Here is a 19,774-nt window from a genome sequence, read left to right on the forward strand (position 1 = left end):
ATCTGTAACCGCTTACCCTGTGGAGGGTTGTGGGCAAGCTGGAGCCTATCCCAGCTGACTATGGGCGAAAGGCAGGGTACACCCTGAACAAGTTGCCAGATCATCACAGGGCCGACACATAGAGACAAACAACCATTCACGGTCAATTTAGAGCCACCAATTAGCCTAACCTGCATGTCTTTGGACTGTTGGGGAAACCGGAGCACCCGGAGGAAACCCACACAGACACGGAGAGAACATGCAAACTCCACACAGAAAGGCTCTCATCAGCCACTGGGCTCGAACCCAGAACCTTCTTGCTGTGAGGCAACAGTGCTAACCACTACACCACCATACCGCCCTCACTCGGAAAACATTAAGAGTAATATTGGTTTAATATTGCATCACATGTGAACAATGCAAATATTGTTACACAACATTTATAGTTAGAAATTAACTCAAAGCTATTTGAAACATTGTAAGAAAAGCTAAATAAAAATATAACCTTTGTAGCTCATAGAACTTTATCACTATGTAGCCGATATTCTTGTAAACAAAGTGAAAAGTGCATTAGTATATATCTGTGCTGATGTGTGTGTGTGTGTGTGTGTGTAAATATATATATATATATATATATATATATATATATATATATATACACACACAAAAATATAAATAAAGTATATACTCTAAGTTATTCACAGATCAGTAGATATGTTAAAAAATGAATAAGAACAAAAGTCAAATACTTAATTTTTCCAATTTAAAGCATTATTCACTTCATGTAGCTCAGTCGATATTTATTTTAGACGAGATCTCCATCAGCCTCATGAATGGTGTGTAGATTTTGGACCGATTACTCCTGGAGGATGACAGTTCTGTACTTGGGGAGGCAGGTGATGTTAGTTGTTCATGATCAGGCCTTGGAGCTGGTGCTACATTTTCTACAGGACTGCTTGAAGTTTCCTGTCTGCGTGCTGCAAGCATACTGCTGTACTGCAAAGGCGTATATCGGAGTAAACTCTGTTGCAATCGGCTCGGAGCTCTCAGGCCAGACGGGCCTTCATACGGCTGAGGATCAGGGAGGCTGTAAAGAATGACAGCAAATGATGCTTATAAAGCTGCAGATAGTGTGATTATAGCGGCCTTGAAATTATAAATAGTATCTTAATCCACCATTTATTACCTAACGGGAAAGTCGCAGCCAACTCCAATATCTCTCGTGATGGGTTTATTTTCACTAGCTTTCTGTACAGACATAAAATACTTCAGCTTGTCTTCTAACTCATTATTCTGGGAGAAGGAGCAAAGCACAGCACACAGTCAGACCAGAAAAGAGAAGAGTCCAAGTCATCAGAAACAATCAGAAGACAATCAGACATGCTCAGAGATCCTGTTCATAAAATCCAAGCGATCCATGCTCAATCATCAATGTGTGTCTTTGCTATGAAGTTGGTTTGGAGATTATATTTACTCACTTTGATGCTGTCAATTACTAGTCATGTGACTTTGCATATTTGAAACATGGTCCTTAGTAAAGGGATCGAAGGGAGCATTAAGCTGTTTGGTTGCATCTGTTACAGGTGATTTTTGAAATCAGGTGAATCTGGATTTACGTAGGTGATTCTTGATTTACCGAGGTGAATTCTTAAAAGGGATTTTTTTTTTTTTTTTGGGGGGGGGGACTCAGTAAAAAGAAAGGGGCTTGGATTTTTTTAGGGGTCCATAAAAGGATGAGAACACTTCAACTATTCTCTATTCACCTTTCCCCCTCATTTCTCACTCACCCCATCCCTTTAGATCTTCTGTCTTCTTATACCTCTCTACCCAGAATTACACACTTATATACCTGTCTTTCTTTCTGTCTAATTTAATTTGCTTTTTTCCTCCCACTTTTTACCGTCCTTGCTGGGAATCGAACTCAGGACCTTCTGCTTCGAAGTCCACCATGACATCACAGAGGATTCAGTTGCAACAAAGAAATTAAACATTCCACTAGATTACCCAACCCGAACCCTAGCCTTAGCCCTAACCCTAAACCAGTGTTTCTCAACCACTGGGCCACAGCTCATTAGTGGGCCGCAAAGAGCCATGTAGTGAGCCGTGCATTTTTTTTTTCAAGTTGAAGCTAATTTTTACTTGTAGTAGGGTACAACTGGTGGGTTGCATCCAACGTCACACCTGCCTCATTAAGCTATGGTCACACTACAGCTTGCGATGCTTTGTGATGGGTTATCAATGAAAATGAAGCATTTTAGCGGCGATGAAGGGTGATATAAATGTGAGCTAAAAGTTGTGGTTACACTGTAGGTGAACACTTGACTGTCACGCCTTCACACGCTTGAGTCTAGTGCAGTTCGAGCGACTGTACGCACTCAGAGTGCATTCTTGGGACCCGGTCATTATGGGAAACACCTGATAATGATTTGAGCGCAATCAGCAGATACGGACGCTGTTTTCACAGAGACGTTACGAAGTATGATCATTATCACTGTCACGTTTGTTTCGAGCCATGTTTATAATGCTGTTTAAATATTCTGCTTTATGATTCTGCCTTGCTTTCGTTTGTGTTTTGTTTTTGTAAATATGACGCCTGCTAATAAACACTCTTCCTGCACTTAGATCCATCTACTGCCGTCTATCTTGTAGTGTCCTGATCCCCAAATCTTTAACCCAGCCACATATAAAAAGTTGTACTCCTCCATGCTCTTCCAGGTTTTCATCTGTTTATCCGTGTAGAACGAGGTCTGCAGCACCAGGTGGTTTGAGATGTCAGGGAACTCAACGGATGGATAATTTTCCAACTCATAGGAAAAATCCTTCTTTGTTAGTGTGTAAGGATCTAATCCCATTGAGTGGTTTCTATATCCACTTCTTTTGAGTGTACTTCTTGGTTTTAATAACTTGCTTGTTTGCTGAACACAAACATGGCAATAAGTTCTTGTGTTAATGGACCAGACTCCACTTTTAGATCATGAATCCCTTTTGAGTGAGAATGCCCTGCATGCATGGTTTTATGTTGGCTTCTGGCACATCCATAGAGTTTTAAATACAATACCTACAATTAAAAAGTTTGTTTTTATTGCATTTATGTAATTCCTGGGCTCCCATCTGTAACAGGGAGTGATGTTGCATCCCATTAATACACTTTACAATAGATTATTAGATTCTAATAGAATAGATGAGCCAAAATAATTGGGGATCTTTTTTAATGGGTCCCGACTCGTTACAGGTAAGAATAGGTGAGCCTCGAAGTAGAAAAGTTTGAGAACCCCTGCCCTAAACCTAACGCTAAATCCTAATTCACCTGGGTAAATCTAGAATCACCTAGGTGAATCCAGATTCACCTGATTTCAAAAATCACCTGTAACATATATGCTCATGAAACAGAAGGGAGCTGAGAATCAAGTCAAGATCAATTGGCAACTGTTAATGTGTCGTAAAGTGCAAGAGCCAAACATGTTCCAATATGCAAATGCAAGCCATGAAAATGACAGTGTATATGAAACGTTGTTGTTATTCCAGAATAACAGGAAGGGGTTAAGCAACAGTCGCTCAGTGGTACTTTGAGTGGCAAATTTGCATTATCATAAAATCTGGAATTCTTGGGAAGGGCAAAAACGTAGGCAAATTAAGCCATTTATTACTTGGTATAAATTATGTTCTTCAAAGAAGTAGTGACTTTGATGCTCTGTTTCTTACTGAAAGCTTCTGGCAATTTTTACATTTATCCAAACTTCACAGCAAAAAATAATAATTTGTTTGCAATGTTGCTGCAAGAATGAAATATCTTGAAATAAGTGCAAAAACAGCTGCACGCAGCCAAGCTGCCTGAATGCTGAAGAGTTTCAGAATCCTTAGTCTTTCCATGCAGAGTGTGATATACAGGGAGAAAGGCATTCCAAAGCACAGCTTGCAAGCTTTTCCTGTTTTACCTCACACTCCACAATCGCTAGTCTGTCCAATAACTCGGAAATGTACATATCCTTCTGTGCCACATCAGCTCGCAGTGTTGTCACCTGAACAAAAGAATAAATGGCATGACTTTTTGGACAGAGCCTGTCCCATTCAGATATACAACAGTATGCATTTATTTAATGCAGTTATTCATTTGGAAGAGGTTTTTATTCAGTGAGGCATACAGCGAAGGCAGCATCCAGTCTTAGACATTCAGGGTTAAGGGCCTTTCCCAGGGTCGAGGCATTGTTCAGTTCTCTGATAATTCTGGTTTAGAAGCTCACATACGGTACTTTCTGCAGAACCTTAACCACTGAACTACGAACTCGATGCAAAAATTAAATGCCTCTCTTTGGATGAAAGCACTTATAAAACATGAATGTAAGTTTAATATAGTGTGACTAAAAATTATAATAACTCTGGTTATTATATCCACATTCACTGGATATGAGCAATCGTGAGCTCCGATTGGCTACTCTACTACTAGGCTATCAGCTCATATACCGTGAGTAGAGAAAAACAAAATGGCGGAGTGTGTTGCTGAACCAACCGAGGACGAAATAAAAACTCTACTCAAAAACAAAACCCTAAAAAAAATACAACAAAAAAAAGCAACAAAATATGGAATAAAAAGTATTTAATGGTAAGAACATGTCTTTATTTTTCAGGAATTATTATTATCGCATTTTCACAAATTGCTCCTGTCATTTCCCTGGTTTGTTTATACTCTAAGCGGAAATGGTTTTATCGGACGTTTTGTATAAAGTTTTTATTTATCAAATTTGCAAAAAATACAACTAAAAATGCTCTGTTTCTCAAAATCCAGTGAATGTGGATAAAAGACAAGAAGAAGGGAAGTCGTACATGGCTCGGTGCTACGCGCCTCGTCGGCTATCAGTTCATGTACGACTCAATTTCATGGAATAACTGTTAATTATAAAAGGGATAGTTTTTGTTCCAAAAGCTGCATTCGAAGTCATTCTAAAATGCTCAGTACACACACACACCTCTGACAGCCACACAATAACTGAATTCTGTATTGATGCCCCATGTCTTAAAGCAGTAATCCCAATCATTAAATCATTGTTCTGTCCATGGCGTACCCTAACCTTTGCTCAATATGTTGCTTAGCAACTAAAGCTTACTCTTAATAAACTTTGTTGCATAGCAGAAGAATTTCTTATTGCAAATATAATAAATATACATATACATAAAATTTAAACAGCATATAATTGTACTTGAATGCACTAAATGGACTCAAAGCAGCAATTAGTTTGAGGCAATTCAGTCTCGAACTGTCATTTGTTTGATGTAAGGAGGGTGAGAACGTCAACATTGGAATATCAGAGCATTGTTCTCTTCTGCAGTACAACATGAGCCCTCACCTCTTCTATCATGGCCTTAACCTTCCTCTGCTGGCAGAACACCATGTCATTCAGGTGCTTTATTCTGTCTTTCAGCTCCGACGCCTCCCTCTGTAACTGTTCAACCCTGGGACAGAACACTGTTATCATGCTAAAAGTATTTCAGTAGAATTAAAACAAGGAACCCAATGTAGCGCTAACCTCAATTACTTCTGATATCTTGTCATAAGCGTCTGTAATGCTTACTTTTTAGCTCTACCCGAGTCTGGTTGATCCTCACCCAAGTTGCGCAAGCGTGCTTCACAGTCACAAAGTTTCAGGGTTAAGTGTGCCTTTTCCTGCAAAACAAGAAAGCATATCGTCTGATCCTTCCGCTTATCTGGGATCCATGTGATGTTCCCAGTTCCCAGGGGGGTTGTTTGTACAGCCTCACCTGAGCCATGCAATCAAGCAGACGCTCCACGTCGCTGATCCTCTGGTCCCTCTCGGCTATTTTTGCCTCAGCAAGCCTCATGTTCCTCTCAGCCTCCTCCAGTCGCCTCATGTATTCCTCCAGCTGGGCCTGGAGTTTATCACAGCAGAAGAACTTTCAAGTGTTTCATTCTATCCGTTTCAGTTTTAAGCTTTTAACACACCACCAGGAAATGTCTCAGAATGTACTTTTCAGTGCCACTAGGAGAAACAATTTTCATACTGAAATCTTTTTTCTTTTCAATTCTATTCAGTGAGTAATCATTAAGGGCAGCATGGTGGTTAGAACATCCACCTCACAGCAAAATCCCCAGTGTTGAATTAACACCCTACTGTATTTATATATGTCCAATTGGACACAAATGAACTCTGAAAGTGTTAATTCAACAATGGGGAATTTGCTGTGAAGGTTCTGGGTTCGAACATCATGGCCAACTGGGGCTTTTGTGTGTGGAGTTTGCATGTTCTCCCTGTGCCTGGATGGTGAACTGGCTCCCCTAATTGCCGATTGGTGTGTATGGCACACCAATGGTGTGTTTGCCATGTGATAGATTGGTGACCTGCCCAGGGTTCCACCCAAAGTCAGCTGGGATTGGCTCCAGCTTCCTCCACAACCCTGACCGATAAGCGATATAGATAATGGATGGATGGAGGAGTCATTAACATCAGTCATATTTAATCACACATTGGAATACAGGGTTATAGGTTACATTACGTCAATGGCATTTACCAGACACTCCAACCAAGAGCCTGGGGAGGAGTTAGGGTTAGGTGCCTTGTTCAAGGGCACTTCAGCCATTCCTGCTGGTCCAGGGACTCGAACTGGTGACCTTTTGGTCCCAAAGCTGCTTCTCTAACCATTAGGCCATGGCTTCCCCCATAGAGACTATATATTTAATGGTTTATTTCTTATTGTAAAATATAAGACTATGTATAAAATCATAAATCTTAATTAAATCAAAACATAATTCGACTCAAAATTCTGGCTTATTATTCAGTTATGAACCTTTAATCATAGTAATCACTTATTATTATGAATGATCTAGTAACTATAGTACAATCAACAGGAAAGCTATTTTCAACAAGATGTCTAAAGGGTTAAATAAATAAATAAATGGATGAAAGGGTAAATAAATTGATGGACTGATGGATAGATCCACCAATAGACACAATAAAAAAAAAAAACCTGTACCTAACCTCCAATCTAAGTTTAGCTATGCTCATCAACCTAAACCATGTTACATTTAACTGAAGAAGCCCTACGCCAGTTGGTTTAAATTTTAAAAGGTTCTATGCATTCCTACATAACGTTCCTGTGCTAAGACAGAAGCTCTTTGTGCATTTATTTCCTGTATCTCACCTGTTCTGGTAAAAAAACGGGCACAATAGCGTCTTTACTTTCTATGGACCCTTAAGAAAGCTCACCTCTGTCCCAGGATACTGGTGGACTTCTACCATTGTACTATTGAGAGCATACTCACGAACTGCATCTCAGTATGGTATGGCAGCTGCTCCGTATCGGACTGTAAAACACTCCAGCGGGTGGTGGAAACTACCCAAAGGATTACTGTCACTCAGTTATTTTCCATCAAGAGCATTTATCACAAGCGATGCTTGGGCAGGGCGAGTAACATCATCAAGGATGCCACCCACCCTAACCATGCACTTTTCTCCCTCCTCCCATCCGGCAGACGTTACCGAAGCCTCCGTTCCCACACCAGCTTCTTCCCTGAGGTGTTAGCCATGCTGAATTGCACACCACCGCTCTGCTAACATCACTGCACTCATCCTGACTGTTCAGTACTTTATTTAACATGCCATCCGCACTATTAACCTCTTGCACAAAATGGACCACTTAAATTGTTGCACAAACTATGCCACTTACATGATAACAGGGGAAGCCATGGACTCATGGTTAGAAAAGCAGCTTTGGGACCAAAAGGTTGCCGGTTCAATTCCCTAGACTATCAGGAATGGCTGAAGTGCTCTTGAGCAAGGCATCTAACCGCCAACTGTTCCCCAGACTGCTCTGGGTATGTTGTATGTCACTCTGGATAAGAGTGTCTGTTAAACTGTTCACTTCTCCTCTGTAAATATACATTTAAATATTTACAAACATATCTGTATATTATCACTGTATACTGTAATATATAGCATCACTAAAAAGAAAAGAAAGCACAACTTTATTCATCACACACTTGTGAAATTTCCTCTCTGCAATTAACCCATCTGAAGCAGTGAACACACACACATACCCAGAGCAGTGGGCAGCCATGCTAACAGCACCCAGGGAGCAATCGGGAGTTAGGTGCCTCGCTCAAGGGCACCCCAGGCCGTCCCATATTAACCTAACTGCATGTCTTTGAACTGTGGGGGAAACCAGAGCACACCCACGGGGAGAACATGCAAACTCCACAAAGAAAGGCCCTTGCCGGCCGCTGGGTTTGAACCCAGAACCTTCTTGCTGTGAGGCGACAGCGCTAACCACTACACCACCATGCCACCCCGATTGGTAGTGTAGTGGTTAGCACAGTAGATTGTTGGCTCTACATTGACCGTAGGTGTGAATGTGAGTGTGAATGGTTGTTTGTCTCTATGTGTCAGCCCTGCGATGACCTGGCGACTTATCCAGGGTGTGCCCCACCTCTCACCCATAGTCAGCTGAGATAGGCTCCAGCTTGCCTGCGACTATGCTGCAATACTGACTTATCGCACTTATCTGTATATAATATTGTATATTGCACTTCTGGTTAGATGATAACTGCATTTAATTGGCTTTGTACCTGTACTCTACACAATGACAGTAAAGTTGAATGTATCCACCCATTATCCATAACCGCTTATCCTGTGCAGGGTCGCAGGCAAGCTGGAGCCTATCTCAGCTGACTATGGGTGAGAGGCGGGGTACACCCTGGACAAGTCGCCAGATCATCGCAGGGCTGCCACATAGACACAGACAACCATTCACACTCACATTCACACCTACGGTCAATTTAGAGCCACCAATCTACTATGTACAGATGGCAGTAGGTACCATTTTTATGATGGTCTTTGGTATAACCCGAGCACTATTTGCCTGTGTGTGTGTGTGTGTGTGTGTGTGTGTGTGTGTGTGTGTGTGTGTGTGTGTGTGTGTTAAATGCACTATGGGTTATTATTGTCTGTGTGTACCTGCAGAGCCTCAATTTCCTGTCTGTGTTTCCTTTCCTGTTCCTGCAGCTGCTGGTCATACTGCTGCTGGAGTTTAGCACTCATCTCCTTCAAAGCCTGAGCACTGGCCTCTTGAGAGGACGCCACCTACACACACACAAACACAAAATATTGTCAAAATACTGTCGTGTGCGTGCGTGTGTGTGTGTGTGTGTATGTGTACACAGTACCTGTTGTTTCAGCATGTGGTTTTCAGCATGGGCAGCAGACAGCTGTCTCTCCCTCTCCCTCAGTTTCTCCTCAGTCTTTTCGAAGGAATTGCGCAGCGCTTTCATCTCCTCCCTGTTTCCCACACGGCCTTGACAGCTCTCCAGCAGTGACTTCTACACCGAGCACACACCAAACACACACTCAGTAATACAACTTGAAAGGATAATCCAGCACATTCGGTTTGATTGTGCAGAGTGCTGTGCGTGATGAACACTAGAAGACTAGAAAACCAGTCTACATTCATGTTTTGCATTTTTCTGACTTCTTGGCTAATATCTAACCAAACAAGTTCATCTAGTTAACTTTCTTTTGAATTCGTATTTTCGTCTTTCATGCCAAGTCCGGAAGCAACTATTAACTGACAGGAGAGTTAATGCTGCTCCTGATTAAATACCTGCAGGTCAATGTTGGCTGATATGAGAGAGCTGTTCATCTGATCAAAACTGTCGAGGGCTGCTCTCCCCGTTCTTACTTCTGCTTCCAAATAGCTCTTGTGTGAGTTAGCTATCTGTAACACACACAGCCACAGCATGCTGTTGACACAATGTTCATGATTCCAACCTGAAATGTACTAAAATAATCAGGACGGTGCTTGCGGCCTGATTGTGCTGAATTTGTGCTACATGAAGCCGTGTTAGTTAGCGATCATAAAAACACAAACTGCATTTTAACATAATGTAACACACCATTGTTGACTTTCGCTTGCCATTTCCCTCAGCTGAAACACCCGCCATGAGCTCAGAAGAAGAAGAAGAAGCCTTTATTTGTCACATGCACACTTCAAGCACAGTGAGATTCATCCTCTGCATTTAACCCATCTGAAGCAGTGAACACACACCCAGAGCAGCGCCCTGGGAGCAGTCAGGGGTTTGGTACCTTGCTCAAGGGCACTTCAGTCCAAGGCCGCCTCATGTTAACCTAACTGCATGTCTTTGGACTGTGGGGGAAACCGGAGCACCTGGAGGAAACCCACGCAGACACGGGGAGAACATGCAAACTCTACACAGAAAGGCCCCCGTCAGCCACTGGGCTTGAACCCAGAACCTTCTTGCTGTGAGGCGACAATGCTAAAACACTACACCACCATGCCGCCCAAAGACCATTTCAGTACTTTACAGGCCATGAGAAGTGTTAAAAGGAGTTAATACTAGCATTTTTAGTTTTTAAAAACATGTTTAATGGAGCATTAATGCAAAATGCAAAGCTAATTTATCTGGTTGTATATGGCAATACAACATAATTAGGCTACAATTTAATTTATGTCTGATTTTTATTTATTTGTTTGTTTAATTTTTGTTAGTTTGGAGGCAGTAGGCTATTTCTCACATAAATTGAATTTTTTAACTTTGTGTTTTTATGTTCCTTTGTTTATTCATTTATTATAGATGAAAATTTTTGAATGAAGGGTTTTTTTTTCTTTTTTTTAATCACTTCAGATATATCAGTCTCCGTGTTTGAACTCAAGTGACGTTGTGGGATTGTTGATATATACATCTGACTTTAGTAGAAAAATATAAATACATAAACAAAGTTGTCAGATTATGCCTCATAAATTAGACTCTTCTTAAACTCGTTGGTCCAGTAACTAACAACTTGGGGACAGCCATGACCTGAAGGTTAGCAAAGCAGCCTTTGGCACAAAAGGTCACTAGTTTGATTCCCAGGACCAGGAAGAAATTTATGAAGGGAGTTGAATAAATGAACAGCACTTTCTCCTCCTTCTGTCTCATGGCTGAAGTGCCCTTGAACAAAGCACCTCAGGTACTGTAGCATACTTGTGTGTGCATGTGTTCACCGCTTCAGATGGGTTAAATGCAGAGGAGGAATTTTGCTGTGCTTGAGTGTGCATGTGAGAAATACGTAAAGGCTTCTTATTCTAACTGAGTGCTGATTAATAAGCTAAACTAGTATATGTAACGAGTTTAGCTGTAATTTGGACACAGTTTGTGATGGTTTGTATTCAGTTCTGGATGTTTTAAACCATGATTGGAATGGAAATTGACAATCCAATCTGGCAACCCAGATTTCTACATAGCCACGTCCTTTGTAGGAAGAAATGAAGAAATCTGGTAGCATATGTGGATTGAATAAACATATTGATAATGGTGATATCACATAATGACAATCTTCAAGAGGATGAAAAGAGAAGTGTTTTTTTTTTTTAATATACAGGAGGGATTTCATCCACTCAGAGCTGCTGTTAAATCCAGTCCTGAGCCCTTGTTCTTGGTAATGTTGCAGTCAAGACAACCTAAACTGAGACCAAGTCATGACCAAGTCCAGAGTGTATCGAAACCGAGATAAGACCAAGACTTTGAGGGGTTGAGATCAAGTCAAGACCAAGACCAAGGCAGGGTGAGACCCAAGTCAAGACCAGAATCAGATCAGTGTGTGTGAAGGGGGGCGGGGAATGACCATTAACATTAATGAAAATTTCAAATTTGCAGTGAGTCATGTTATTGGTTGCATTTGAAGCAGGAAGTTTTACATCCAATCACAGTAATGATGTTAACAAATAAATCGGACAATGCATAAGCAATTTAGTGATACAGACGTGGTCTTGAAATAAAATCCCAAGTCCTCTATGTCTGAGACCGAGACAAGACAGAGTAAAACTGCGGTCAATTCTGAGACGAGACCTTCAAAAAGTGGTCTTGAGACTGGTCTCAAGTACTACAACACTAGTTCTTGGTGTCAAGGTTGAGCTCCACCCTGTGCTACACCAGTAACAATGCTTAATAAAAACTCACAATGTTTTATATTCTTACCCTTAAGTCTTGCGAGAGTTTTTGTATTGATTGTTGCATTCCTCCAAACTGACCGTACATCCGTTCTCTGACCTTCTCCAGGGAGTCCCGCATCTGCAAGATAAACGTTTTCCTACAATTATATTGCGATATTGCAGTGAAATTTCACATTAGTTACGTTCAAGTAAAAACACTAACAAGAAAAGTGTCATAGAAGCCTGAAATCAAGAAACTAGGAGATTTTTAAAAATCAATCATTGAATTATGACAAGCCTAGATACACTTTTAAATATTGCAAACTGCATTTAGATGGATATCAAACTGGCAAAACATTACTGAATATATAAGACATGCAGACAGAAGATGAACCCTAGATGTTCATAACCCCAGGGCACAGAATGTAGCTTCACTGAGGCCTACAGTATGATGTCACTTCCTTTCAGCACTTACTGTAGAGGCAGGGACACTATATGGGTGGAGTCTTGATTGACTTAAGTCTAGACAAGGTTCCTTGAACACGTGTCCTAAAGTGGAGGCTGTTGGACACTTGGATTTTTTTCCCCCATTCATGACTCCTGGCATGTTTATGTCACCTCTCTCTGTCTCTATCTGCACTCACCTCTCTGATGTACTTCATCTCATCTCTCAGTTCACTGGCAGGTTGCTCACGAGCCATCACGTCCTGCTTCACCACGCCGTACACCCGGAGTCCTGGCAGCGTCTCTCGCTCAACAACATCACCATTGCTCACAGTGTAAGAGCACTGAGGAAAACAACGTCACAGGGGTCAGATTTCCATCTGTGTGTCAGTGTGTGTGTGTGTGTGATGGGGGGGACACAAAATGGGAGAAGGTGACTGTTCTGTTTATGCCACGTGAGAACATCACGTGCAAATATGTGCGTGTCCTTGTGCAGTGTGTGGTACTCAAAACACCTGTGTAAATATAAAGAACTGTGTAATTTGGCTAGTGAGAAGGAGAAAGCGTCTACATGCGCATGCTCGGGTGTTTTGTTTTGGGTTTTTTTCTGTGCAGTGTTGCTGAGTGATCAGATATGGGATTTGGTGAGCAGGCAGTGACAAAAAGTCCTAACTGATGGTGTAGTGTTTCTGCAATACTGTCTATAGTGTCGAGATCATTCTGCCTCAGTGCCCTCCTGTCTCTCTCTCAGCTTCGGCTGACAGATACAGAATATCCATAAAGTAAAAGTGGTCCATATTGTGAAAACACTGATAACTGTATTCACACACTGATAACGTTCACAATTTTATGAATGTGGGATATCATAAATGGATGTGCTGGACACCTATGTATTTGGTACATGTTATAATAACAGTTACATGCCTGGCTTAAAATAAACACACTCTCTCTCTCTCTCTCTCTCACCTGGCACTCTTTCACTTGCCAAATATATTTTATATAAGCTTTTTTATATACATCAAGACGAACAGGCGATGATTGATCAAGCAATCTGGCAAAGCTATATAATATACACTATACTGTACAGTACCAGTCAAAACTTTGTACTTCTAATTCAATGTTTTTTTCTTTATTTTTATTCATTAAAAGTCACTTCATGTCTTAAAGTAATGATGGATGTCGTTTCTGTTTACTTAGTTGAGCGCTTCTTGACATAATATGGATTAATACAGTTGTGGAATAGGGCTATTTACTGCATTTTTATTATTTACTTTTTACTGTTTGATCTCAAACACGTTAAGAAGGCACGAAATTGCACTAATGTTTGATGAGGCACACCTGTTAATTGAAAAGTATTCCAGGTGACTCCCTCGTGAAGCTGGTTAAGATAATGCCAATAGTGTGCAAAGCGTCATCAAGGTAAACAGTGACTACTTTGAAGAATCTAAAATATCAAACATATTGAAAACTGCATAATTCCATACATGTTCCAGATGTTATTTCATAGTTTTGATGTCTTCAGTGTTGTTCTACAATGTAGAAAATAGTCACAATACAGAAAAAAACCTGAATACATGAATGAATGAATGAATGAATGAATGAGTGGGTGTGTCCAAAACTTTTGACTGCTAGTGTATATCAGGAATAAAAGGAGTGAATATTACAACTGAGAAGATCCATGAGTTGTTCAGGGAATAGAAATAGGTTGAAGGTTGTTATAAAGGCAAAGGGTAAGCATACCAGTTATTAGAGACTCTCCATCCATCATCCATAGCTGCTTATCCTGTGCAGCGTCGCAGGCAAGCTGGAGCCTATCCCAGCTGACTATGGGCAAGAGGCGGGGTACACCCTGGACAAGTCGCCAGGTCATCACAGAGCTGACACAAAGACAAACAACCATTCACACTCACAGTCAATTTAGAGCCAACCTGCATGTCTTTGGACTGTTGGGGAAACCGGAGCACTTGGAGGAAACCCACACAGACACGGGGAGAACATGCAAACTCTACACAGAAAGGCCCCCGTCAGCCACTGGGCTCAAACCCAGGCCCTTCTTGCTGTGAGGCGACAGTACTAACCACTACACCACCGTGCTGCCCTATTAGAGAAGCTCCATTTTTTAAATTAATTTGGCTTTTCTTTTTTTCTTAATATGTTACTAGACACTATTTGACCATGTTTGTTCTTTATGGAAAAACTTCACACCATTTAAATAACAAATCACCATATTTAAACCATGTTTAGAACAATATTTCTTTGTACTTTAAAGTTTGACTTAAGGGTATGTAAAGTTTTGCACTCAGCTGAATACACATAGCAGGTCACATGTTATACTTCATGGTACATACTGTTAACTTGGAGTGCCATAATTAATCCATTACTTTAAAGGGTAATAAAAATACGTAACATCTAAGAACAGGGGTGGCATGGTGGTGTAGTGGTTAGCACTGTTGCCTCACAGCAAGAAGGTTCTAGGTTCGAGGCTGACGGGGCCTTTGTGTGTGGAGTTTGCACATTCTCCCCGTGTCTGCGTGGGTTTCCTCTGAGTGCTCCGGTTTCCCTCACAGTCCAAAGACATGCAGGTTAGGCTAATTGAAGACTCTAAATTGACCATAAGTGTGAATGGTTGTTTGTTTCTATGTGTCAGCCCTGCGATGATCTGGTGACTTGTACAACCAGAGTGTTGTACAGTACCAGAGCGTTGTACGGTACCAGAGCCTATCCCATAGTCAGCTGGGATAGGCTCCAGCTTGCCTGTGACTCCGCACAGGATATGTGGTTACGGATAATAGATGGATGGATGGACGTCTAAGAACAGAAAATGTAATAATAATGTCTGTGGAGGGCGGCATGGTGGTGTAGTGGTTAGCGCCGTCGCCTCACAGCAAGGTGGTCAGGGTTCGAGCCCCGTGACCGGCGAGGGCCTTTCTGTGCGGAGTTTGCATGTTCTCCCCGTGTCCGCGTGGGTTTCCTCCGGGTGCCCCGGTTTCCCCCACAGTCCAAAGACATGCAGGTTAGGTTAACTGGTGACTCTAAATTGACCGTAGGTGTGAATGTGAGTGTGAATGGTTGTCTGTGTCTATGTGTCAGCCCTGTGATGACCTGGCGACTTGTCCAGGGTGTACCCCGCCTTTCGCCCGTAGTCAGCTGGGATAGGCTCCAGCTTGCCTGCGACCCTGTAGAACAGGATAAAGCGGCTACAGATAATGAGATGAGATGTCTGTGGAAGCTTAGTTTGGCCAAACTGACTGGTGTGAAAAGACCATTCAGATAGTGACTAGTGCAGACAATCAAAACAATAAATGCTAGGAAACGTGGACTAAAAAAGAAAGCAGTATGTGTTATGCCATACATAATTCATAGATGATTCATCTAACAATGCTTCAAACAAATACAGTTCTTGATAACCACCTGCTGATGTGAGTTAGAGCAGAGAAAAAAAAACACACGAATTGGCAGTGTGATGACTGCTATCATGAATTAAAAAAAAAGAAAAAAATTTTTCCTGCCTCAATTAATGTAAAAACCGGTCTGACCAATGAGATAAACAACACGTTATCCTGTGAGTAAAACAATCACCTAGGATGAATTTTGATCACCCACCATGATTAATTCACCCATTTGCCCAGGACCAGTTCTTACTCATGAACGCTAGCTTTAAATCATGTTTGTGATCTGTAAATCCATCTAATATACATGGCCAGTTCAAAACCAACTCAAATTTGAGGTAATGAAGCAACACCTAAACAACCTAAATTTACTGTAAAAATTTAAACCAGGATTAAATTCAATTCTCATTTTATTTAAATAAATTTTGGTTGCATTAATAAACTGGATAGGCTCCAGCTTGCCTGCGACCCTGTAGAACAGGATAAGTGGCTACAGATAATGGATGGATGGATGAATAAACTGGACAGACTGAGACAGACAAGTTTTGGGAATCTGGACCTCAAATAAAGATCCACACATTCCTTGGGCACATATGAATATATTAGATGTTAAATAACACTTCAATGCTCATAGATGCTCTGATTTTCCTCTGTAGCCAATAACGACATAATCACGTCACTGATGTGAAAGCTGTAAACCTTTTGAATAAACGTTATCTCATGCTCTTTGTACAATCAACACTGCAGATTGTGAAACACTGAATACTGACGTATGTTTAAAGCCTACACCGTCAGTGTCATTGTTTTATCACCTACCCACATCCTATTGACATGCCTATAATTGTGTGCCTCTGAGGTCAAACATTGTAATGATGGTGCCGTGTCTGACACTCGTACCTTCTCCTCTACAGGTGATTCTCTGCCTGGAGGTCTTTCTCTCTGCATGAGGCCATTCTTCTTCCTCCAAGTGCCATTGGCCATCTTGCCATACTGTAACACAACACACATTAGGGCTCATTAAGCCACTTGCGTCTACAGATCACTAAAATTATACTATTATTACTGAAAAACGACCAATTACCAGTACTGGGTGTGTCGATGTACAGCCAAAATGTTACACAACAGGTATTTCTCTATATAATTGGTTATAAATGTACGGTATGTCATTTACAAATGTAGCTATCTTTCTGGAATAACAACACCAACACACTCAGAGATAAAGGGTTTTTTTTTTAAAGATTGTTGGGGCAGTACCCAAAAAATTCAAGTTTTATATCTTTAGTATTATTGTTTTCCATTCTTTCACCTAGGAAGGTGCATGAGGTGTACCTTTAACGTATGGCACTAATCCTTAAGGTCCAATTATTTTTTTCGCGGTCAGGTTTCCATCAAATCGTGTGCTCTGATTGGCTTGCGAGCGGCCCGGAATCCTACGATCCGGACCCCAGTTACGGACCTTTGGCGACTTGCTCGTTCACAACAACAAACATAGTAGCAATTTTATGTCAACATTTATTTTTGCATTTCTCAGTATAATAGCATTAATTTTACAGCATGGATAGCGATAACGACAGTGTTCACAGCGAAAGCGAGTTTTACTACCCTGATATGGTTTCCCTTTCAGGCACTCTCATTTTCTGTTAGAATTTGGTAAAGAAAAAAAAAATATATTATTTACCAGCTTAAGGTCAGTCCATATCGTGAAACACCGTGATCTCGGCCTTGAAAATACCGACCTTGGACCAGAGGCCTCGGTCAGTATTTTCAAGACCTCGGTCATGGTATTTCACAATACAGACCTCCCAGCTGGTAAATAATATATTTATGTACCTTTGGTTATTTTTAAAACTATACTTTAGCTGTGTTTTCAGGTAAAAGATAAATACTCAAGGAACAAAAAGTACAGTTTGCTAGCTTTATTTTTGCGTACTTTGATTCTCGTTTAATTAGCTAAAAAGGGAATACAAAAGAAAGGAAAACATGTATATTTGGGGTTTTATTTTACTGTATAGGGATTTTGTGGACATGCAAAAATGTCAGCAAAACACAAGATTTACCAAATAAAAGACAAAGGCATTGAACAGACTTTGATTTAGAGGCCAATTCAATCAGACTTGTCCGTTTTTGGATGGACTAACTGTCTGTTTCTCTTAATCTCGTCTATGTGAATGGAGGTTTAATCAAATCCAGACGTTTCCTCACATTCAGGAAGTAGTATTCCCTTCTCTCCCAATGACTACATATTTTATCACCGATGTAATTGGGTTCATGTAGCAACTGCACCTTCTTCTGTTTTACTTCCTACACAATGCAGAAAGCAACTGACTCAATTCCATACAGTACCCTTACAGCTGGTCACATCTGTATATAATAGCCACAAAACATTTCTTCTAGCAGTCCTGAATGTAAACTAAACTCTTTATATAGTGATCTAAAGGGAACAAAGAATCGACATACACACATTTAATGGAGAGACAAGATTCTCTTCTCAGTGATGCCTTTCACTGTCCTTGACTTCAGATATCACTCAGGAGATCGTACACAAAGAGCAGGTTGAGAAGAAACAATATGAATGGTGCAAGGAAATTTGAAAGGAGAAGTACCAGTCAATCAAACTGATCCGGCTCCAGTGAGCCAATAGTTCAAAGTGTTTATTGTCATAAGCACAGTAAGGAACATGTCCTGTCTTGCACAGTGAAATTCTTAGTTTGCCGTCCACCATGAATGCCAATTACAACAGTAAATAGGTGGAAGAAATAACACAAAGTAAAGGCAATATAGTGCAAAATAAAAGCCAAAAAAAAGTACACAATAAATAACATTAGAGTTTGATGTCATGCCTTGTAATATTTTGTTTTTTTGGTGAATCAGTAGAGCACAGAGACAGCAATTCATAGACAGTCATCATTAGATGTTTGATCTTTGGAGTCTGGTGAGGCGACTTCCTGACTTCTGCACACCCTGGATGTAACTTCAGACAGGCAGATACGATAAAACTAACAGCAGTCCTAATCATCACAGGAAACTGTGGTTATGTAAGCTACTTAATATCTTGAACCCACCCTAGCTATTTATGAAACAATCTCTAGGAATGGCCGATATTAAGATATGTTGTCATTATTGTGATAAATTATAATGGATTAAAATATCAACTAATCACACTAATTAAAACTGACTACAGCTTCACCATTTATAAATATTTTTTCCTCTACTTCCTTTAAATGATGTACTACTGTAACCATTCATTGAGATACAAGCTATTAAAAATGCAGTACAGCAATACATTGCATCTACAAACAGAACATATGTACGTATATGGGCCATTCTAGAATTCAGGGTACATTTCGCATCTCTGAGATAAACCTTTGGTTATTTTCCACAAAATACATCTTTATTGAATCAGTTTTGAACAATAATGCAAATTATGGCAAACTTTCACCAATAGCAATGCTTGATGTACATTTTAGACCCAATTTATCCATAAAACATTAACTAAAATGACTCCCACCCCTCCCCCCACATTATTGACTGTCTTCAACTCCTGATTCATATAGTCAACTTGAATAAACATGAAGTGATTCAGTCTAACAATCTGTTTTTTGGGGCTTATTCTATTAACTGCTATAAAATCAATTGCATAAAAAGTCTATTTTCTGTATTATGTGAAATTTCAGTAATAAAAAAAAAAATATACATACATACATACATATATATATATATATATACACACACACATACATATATACATACATATATACACATATATACACATATACACATTATATATAATACATATATACACATATATACATATATACATATTATATATAATACATATATACACATATATACATACATTATATATATATATATACACACACACACACACACATATACATATATACATATATATATATATATATATATATATATATATATATATATATATAAAAATAAAATCCGTCCCAATGTTCTGATCAACTCCGTTATAAAACCGCATAAAATCCACAAAGACTTTTAATAATACG

At 40.1% G+C, this 19,774-nt stretch overlaps 1 protein-coding gene across 2 annotated transcripts in view; it reads right to left on the reverse strand.

Annotated features, from left to right (window-relative positions):
- Positions 1 to 355: 355 nt before the first annotated feature.
- The window catches only part of myzap (myocardial zonula adherens protein), a 31,325-nt gene continuing 11,906 nt past the window's right edge, over positions 356 to 19,774 (reverse strand). The window contains exons 3-14 of one of the 2 annotated variants that reach the window (XM_060911433.1): positions 16,644 to 16,736; positions 12,558 to 12,701; positions 11,960 to 12,052; positions 9,586 to 9,699; positions 9,152 to 9,304; positions 8,943 to 9,068; positions 5,734 to 5,862; positions 5,547 to 5,638; positions 5,322 to 5,427; positions 3,915 to 3,998; positions 1,166 to 1,227; positions 356 to 1,066 (exon numbers count right to left, since the gene is read on the reverse strand). In XM_060911433.1, the coding sequence (XP_060767416.1) occupies positions 769 to 1,066; positions 1,166 to 1,227; positions 3,915 to 3,998; positions 5,322 to 5,427; positions 5,547 to 5,638; positions 5,734 to 5,862; positions 8,943 to 9,068; positions 9,152 to 9,304; positions 9,586 to 9,699; positions 11,960 to 12,052; positions 12,558 to 12,701; positions 16,644 to 16,736 (1,494 nt within the window). In that variant the 3' untranslated portion in view covers positions 356 to 768. Of the gene's footprint in view, positions 1,067 to 1,165; positions 1,273 to 3,914; positions 3,999 to 5,321; positions 5,428 to 5,546; positions 5,639 to 5,733; positions 5,863 to 8,942; positions 9,069 to 9,151; positions 9,305 to 9,585; positions 9,700 to 11,959; positions 12,053 to 12,557; positions 12,702 to 16,643; positions 16,737 to 19,774 lie in introns of both variants that reach the window. The other variant, XM_060911432.1, reaches the window with a different exon arrangement.

Source organism: Neoarius graeffei, chromosome 27, assembly GCF_027579695.1.
Source record: "Neoarius graeffei isolate fNeoGra1 chromosome 27, fNeoGra1.pri, whole genome shotgun sequence".
In the NCBI taxonomy this organism is placed as follows: Eukaryota; Metazoa; Chordata; class Actinopteri; order Siluriformes; family Ariidae; genus Neoarius; species Neoarius graeffei.